Source organism: Spinacia oleracea, chromosome 4 (genome assembly GCF_020520425.1).
Source record: "Spinacia oleracea cultivar Varoflay chromosome 4, BTI_SOV_V1, whole genome shotgun sequence".
Taxonomy (NCBI): domain Eukaryota; kingdom Viridiplantae; phylum Streptophyta; class Magnoliopsida; order Caryophyllales; family Amaranthaceae; genus Spinacia; species Spinacia oleracea.
In genome coordinates, this window is record NC_079490.1 from 173,088,126 (window position 1) to 173,095,492 (window position 7,367).

General features: G+C 33.7%; 1 protein-coding gene across 1 annotated transcript; it reads right to left on the bottom strand.

Moving 5' to 3' along the window:
- Positions 1-4,607: 4,607 nt before the first annotated feature.
- LOC130471266 (ethylene-responsive transcription factor 5-like) lies at positions 4,608-5,446 on the bottom strand. Its single transcript, XM_056841301.1, has one exon. It carries the CDS (start codon positions 5,349-5,351, stop codon positions 4,701-4,703), a length of 651 nt encoding a protein of 216 aa, XP_056697279.1. The 5' UTR covers positions 5,352-5,446; the 3' UTR covers positions 4,608-4,700.
- Between the last annotated feature and the right edge of the window lie 1,921 nt (positions 5,447-7,367).

Consider the following 7,367-nt stretch of genomic DNA (forward strand, 5'->3'; position numbering starts at 1 on the left):
TAAAGAAATGACAACCAAAAAAAATTCCTCAAACTATTGAATAATACAATACAGTTCAATATATCACGATGGAATTGATTTCCGACAGTAATACAACTACTGTGAAGCTAATTTTACTAAAAATCATACAGTTCTTTCATACGGTTCAATGGGGATAAAATCCAAAACATCAACAAAGTATAATGAAGCTAATTTTACGAAAATTCAAAACACCACCAAGTATACATCAGCAAAGTATATTGAAGCTAAATCGACATGCTTTTCAACGCGAAATCAACCGACCGAAGAGATGCGGTGGTGGTCGCCGGATGGTGGTCGCCGGTAATGGTGGCGGCTGTACCCTCCCTCCCTCCCTTCTCCTCTTTTGTGAATTAGGGTTAGAAACTTGGGTGGAATGAATTTTGAATCTTTAGGTAATAGGTAGGTATGAGATTTCAAGGGTATGGCAAGGAGATAGAACCCCAAGAGTATGAGACTCCATTCTAAAAAAGCCCAACCAAACAATAAAATGGATGGAATGGATTCTAACTCCATTCCAACCCATTCCAAATGGTCCAACCAAACGACCCTAAAAGGTTAATTTTAGCCAGTGTAAAAAGAAAAAGTAGATTAATCTTAACTAAGATATCATGCACTGATCAGCACTTTCAAAAGTAATGATTGGATACCAAGACACCTAAATATTGTTTCTCTTTTGCTCTTTTCCTTTTATCCCAAGTTTTATAGGTTCTCAAAAGAGTCTTCTAGTGGTTATCGGTCCACCATTAATTAACGCCATCTTATATAAAGGAATCATGGATATGAGGAGTTTTGGCATGATAGAGCAATGTAACTTGTGTAAACAAGAATTCGTTTACAATCAAGGGTTGAAACAAGAGAAGTCAGTTGCACCTTCAAAGTTCAAGCATTTGTTGTTTATTTGTGTGATTATAATAGTTGTAATGGTCTTTAAAGACCTTAGTGATGTCTTAGTTAGTATTGTAGTATATATGTAGATTGTAGGTCTGTTGAACCTTTTCATTTTGTATGTTAAGCTTATGTCAAAAAAAAATGTCAAGAGCCCCCTACCTACTTCTTATGAGAGCATTTGCTTAATTATTTTTACTTCTTCTCACTACAAAAAAATCTTGTATAGCGACCACTTTATACCCGTTTCTAATTTATGGACGGAATACTCATCATCCGTCTCTAAATAAATTTAGAGACGGATATTGTAAATCCGTCCCTACTTTTATCGAGGGATTTATAAATACGTCTCTAAATTAGGGACAAGTTTTAAAATCTGACCCTAATGTGTTTTATCAATTTTCCAATTTAGAAACGTAAAGTCCACGAGCAATTTCTCCTAGACTCTACATAGAAAGTTAGATCTAAATTAGAGAAGGAATTTTAAAACCCGTCCCAAATGTGTTTTAGCAATTTCTCTAAATTAGAGACGGAATTTTAAATCCGTCCCTAGTTTAGAGACAGATTTTCTAGATCCGTCATCCGTTTCTAAAATTTCTTTTAATTATTATCATTTTCACACATCAAAGTATACAAGTTGTACTTGGTGTAGTTGGTTGGTGTTTCTCCTTGTGACTTTGAGGTCACATGTTCGATATCCCTTATCCCTTCCCCCTGCAAAGTTGGACCGGGTTGATCTAAGCGAGATTCCGAACTGGTAATGGGACCGAGTTGAACCGAACATCTAACAATAGGTAGGAACTATTTCCAGTTGCTAAATTTAGAGACGGGTTCAAAATCCTTTATGGAATCAGTCCCTAACTTGAATTAGTGACAAAGTTTTTAATAACGGATGTAATCCGACCCTAAATCTGTCCCTAACAACATATAGCGACGGATTTGACAAATTTAGAGATGGATTTGGTTCGTCGCTTATATAAGCTTTTTTTTGTGCCGGTTCGAACCCTATAGCATGTACGTAGTAACTTCCCAAACAAAGACATTATTTATTTATGGCAAATTTGTTAAAAATGATCTTTTATAACCCAAATTTTGCGAGAAAGGACCTTATATAATTTTTTTTGTGAAATAACACCTTAATGTAAATTTTTTTGCGAGAAAATGACCTTATATAATTTTTTTTGTGAAATCACACCTTAATGTAATTTTTTTTTTTTTTTGCGAAAGACAACCAAAAGCAAATTTCCGGCATTGACTGAGCTTTTTCGGCCATTGACTTGCACAGGAGAAGCACGTGTGACTTAATTTTGCTAATCACACCCGATTTTCCTCCAAAATTCTAAACTTTAAAACCTAAAGTTGAAAAAAAAAATCGAAATAAAATTAAGTTTGAAAATTCAAGACTCGGGAAAATCAATGTCTTTAGCCAACGTAAGCCACACGTGCTGCTCACGAACAAGTCAATGGCCGGAAAAGCTCAGTCAATGCCGGAAACTTCCCTAAGGTCCTTTCTCGCAAAAAAAATTACTTTAAGGTGTGTTTTCACAAAAAAAATTATATAAGGTCCTCTCTCGCATAATTTGAGTTATAAAATGTCCTTTTTGGCAAATTAGACTTTTTGTTTCTTTCAATGTATAGAGAAGTCACATGGGCAATGATATATATACATATATACATATATATATATATATACACACAGCATTCAATCCTAGGTCTTGAGTACTATCTCATTTTTTTTTTGGTTCAATTACGAGGAGTTTCCACCGCCTTCGACAGGTGGATTAATCTTCCGCAAGAGTTTGTATGGGTACCTCAATGGACAACATTCCTCCCATTTGAGGTTTTTTCCATACCCAAGACTCAAACCCGATACTTGGTTAAGAAGCAAGAAATCCTTAACCACTCATATCAAGTTGTCAACCTCTATAGGTTTAAGAGTACCAAATCAATGATTCAATACTTCAACCAATTAAGCTATTTTAAGTATAACCTATAAATACCAAACTCTTATAAAGAGTTGACTTATATGATAGATATAGGAATTTATTGGTAGTTACTTGCAGTTGACTTGATGTTATATATATACTTCGTATTAACTAAACTAATACTTTGTTCTATACATTATATTCCATGAGATGTCGTACACGATTTCTGTGTTAGAGTTAGATCATACGTGGGCTCGTATTTGTTTTCCAAATATACCTTTAATAAAATGTGTAGTAAAAGAGGCTTAATAAGGGCCCTTGCGCACTTAAAAAAAACCGCGGAAGGCCAAGAAAATATTGAGTTTGCTGCATCCAAGACTTGGTAGATAATTTACCACCTAATGATCAGATTAATGTCATAGCTAAAAACAATTACGGAGTATGTCTACTTTGATGAATCTCATTTTTTGCGTAGTGTTGATGCCATTGAATTGTACTTTTTTTTATGCCACATGAAATGTGAAAATTATTAGGTGCACCTGGTTGTACCGTGCACCCAATGATAAATATTATATCTATTGGTGGTTTTTATCACATTTTCTCCTCACATATAAGGAGAAATAGTGAAATGATGTACGGTGTAGCCGGGTGCATGCAATATGTTATAGGTGCATCTATGCCCAATTACAATGCTAATGGTGATGATGTATATTTTAGTAACAATCTACTCTAACGAACTATCTCGTTTTAAACAAAAAATAAAAATAAAATAGAGGAGAATGCTAATGAAATCAGGAGGTCGAAATTAGAACATTATTAAAAAGTTTAACCCGAACCACCTGAATTGATATTTCTTGATCAGGATCTAAATGTTGTGACCCAAAATCTACAATCTTGTCAACCTTAATTAACAACGAAAATGATAAAGGTCGCAACATGCGACCTATAAGCCGTGTCACAATGATGACATGACATGCTTATGTGTTATGATTTAAATTGGAAATTAAAATAGTTTACTTATATAACCTATTATATATGTTTCATGAAAAGGTAGGAAAATCTTAACATTCTAATTTGTATCGACTAACTTATTTACATATTTTCATAGTAAAAATATTGCATTGATAGTAAAAATATTCTGATGATCATAGCATACGTGACGGCTATATGTACCAATTAAATTGCGACACGTAAGATTGCGACAACTAAATGTTGTCGCAACTTGCGACCTTTATCATTACCTTAACAATTCATTTTTTCTTTATCTCTTCTCTCTCTTCCTCCTTCAAAACCCTAACTAATTTTCTAAGGCTAGTAAGATTGATGGTAACTTGGTAAGTCCCATTTTTGTTTTCTTTTTTTACTAGTTTTTGATTTCATGTTCGGAATAAAAATTCTATTCTCTCTCTCTAATGAAGAGTTTCTTTACTCATGTATTGGATTATTCTCTCTCATTGTAAAAGTTTGGGGCTATGTTTTTATTTCGCAGGAAAATTGATATATTGAGAAAGATTTGTGCAATTGCCCGATCTTACAATAGATACTCTCTAATCACTGGAACATTAAGTACGCCTTCTCCTTAGCAAATAATATGTCACACGAAAAGTTGATATTTTACCATCTTAACCAACCATTAAATATAATATTTATTGCACATAAATACATATAATTTGAAACATCCAAGTGTATAATATACACTAATTTTTTACATACTACACACAAGTACACAACAATATATGATGTTAAAAGTAGTAACTCGGGCATCGCCCCGGGCTAAACACTTGTTAATAACCTACATATATGCTGAGACTTAATGATTAAACGAACAACCTTCATCATTTCTCACTTCTTTATTTAAATTATCACTATTTAATATTTATTATCATCTTCATTTCTTTGTCGCTTCTCTCCTACATGTTGTACTTGAGTTATTTCAGACGATGATGATGAAGACGAACACCTCCCAACTTCATGTGGGAAGTTGAGTCTAGCTTTGTTACCTCGGATTTCATAAGCGGCCCGATCATAAGCCCGGGCTGCGTCAATAGCCGTATCATATGTCCCGAGCCAAATTCTATAACCTTTACGATTAGGGTTTCTAATTTCCGACGCAAATCTACCCCATGGTCTTCTCCTCACCCCTATATAGTTCCCATGCTTATTACCATCATTATTACTATTTTTAGTAACAGCTTTTCGCGGTTTGCTACAAAATATGTGAAAGGTTTCATCATAATCAACTCCTTCTAGTGATGAGTAAATGTACTCCAGAAGAGGGTCATTGTCTGGATGACGAAGACAATGACCTTCGTTATTCCCGAAGGAAATACTAAAACTAGTTGGAACCCTACTACTAGCATTGTTTTGATGACCAGTGATCAGTGGTGGTGATCTTGAGTCAAGATTGTTCGAGGAGCTGGTAGCTGGAGATATGACTTGATGATCATCATCATCATCAAAGAGGTGTTGTTCGATGAGTTGTAGGGCCGTGGTCGTGTCCGGTGCTAATGGTAATTCCATCCTTATTGCAACAAAAAAAATTCTCCAAAGAATAAAAAAGAAGATATTTAACGAATATTCGATTAGGGTTATTGAGTAATTTACCTTATCGAAAAGTGTTCAAAGAGGTGAGGATCATGGATTTGGAAGCACAAGACCGTAAAATGGGGGTATATATATAGAGATGACTATATTTCTTGTTGATTTTGTCTTGTAGTGTTGTTCAACAATGTTATTTCTATTATAACCGTTTATTCAACGTACATCGTTTACTCAAATCAACTTACTTAGTCCAATCAAAGGAAATTAGCAAAAGGTTGAATCTATCTTCTTAAATACTTAAATCAGAATGTTTTAAAATTTTATTTAAGGTATTTCACTAGAGAAGGGTGTCGATTTTTTATTTTTATTTTTACTTTTATTTCTATATATGTTGAAGTTTTTAAACTTAATTTGTTGTGGGCTTCTGATGAAAATGTCAAAGAGGAAAATTGTTACTACGTGCATGCTTTAATTAATTTCTATGAATTACATAAAATTAGATTTGGAACAAATTTCTCATAAAATTAGATTAATTTTTAGGGAGATGAAAGAGAAATTGATTCCTTGATTATAAGAAACATATTGACCATGTTTGATTATAAGTTGTTTGTTGCGCGCCTTAGCTGGATCCTAAAGTCTTATAGTGTGTGACAAGCCACACCATCAACTTAATGGTGTGACTGCGACATGTCCAAACTTATAAATAAGCCCAACGCGTTGGTTAACAGAACTTAAAGTAACACCAGCATAGAAAATAAGTAACACCGGTCTATACAAGGAATCTCTGACATACAAAAGAAGAAACCGCAATAAAACTAGAAAAGTAACAGCGAATACAATTTATAAGTAACACCAGTCTATACAAAGAACGTTTAACATGAAATTCAAGCAACTACAATAAAACAAGAAAAATAACGTCGAATACCCTAAATATGTTTCTAAAATACTTCCTCTATTCCATAACGATATTCCAATTTATACTTTTCACGTTTGCGAATGCACTTTTATAACATTAATATCTCTAATTATACATTAGCAAAAATTATAAAATTTTGATATTATTAAAGTATTCATTGAGACAAATCAAACAAGACTCCACATGAATATGTTTTTTCTTATGTATTGCAAATAATTTAGAAGATTCTCTTCAATTGTAAATAGTGTCAAAATTCTAAATTGGAACATTATTATGGAACGGAGGGAGTAGGCAACAAGCTAATTTGCATTAACAACGCGACTACGAGGTCGTGTTGAGTGCCGGAGTGTACCTTCATTTGAGTAAAACCACCAGTGTGAAGTTAGGGAATTAATAAGAATCAAGCAACAATGTTAAGGTAGTGTACAACCAAATGCAATAAGTTGTATTGTGATTATATCACTTATATTCATCAACAAAAACAGAGAATGAATAAATGGACAGCTCCATGCCTCCATATCTATACTAGATTACAACTACGTAGGAGTGATGTGTTTTTGTTGTCATGATTCATGAAAAGTTATGTAGTTAGATTGTATAATAAGAATTTGATTCCTCTTCTATTTATAATTGCATGTAGTGTATTATCTAATTGTACGTAATCATTGGTTTAGAACTTTCCAAGAAATTCCTCTTCTATTTTGATAATAGGTCAATTTAATTTAGAATAACACATAAATTTATAGATTCATGGTTACGAGTAATAATCCATATATGAGTTGGGACTTGGTGCCCCTACATGGAAATAGAAAAGGGGAACGACTAACATACAACTGATACAAGTATAAGTTAGGTTGCATGGTGCACTGCTTCACCTGTCACCACGAGTCCACGACTTGACCCAGTGAGATTTATCATTAATTTATTTCATACTCGCTCCGTATTAACTAGGGGTGCAAATGAGTTAAGCCGGTTAATAAGCAACTCGGGCTCGGGCTCGTTTAAAGCTCGTTCATGTTTGTTCATTTATTAAACGAGTCGAGCTTGAACAACTTTTGAAGCTCGCTTAATAAACGGGC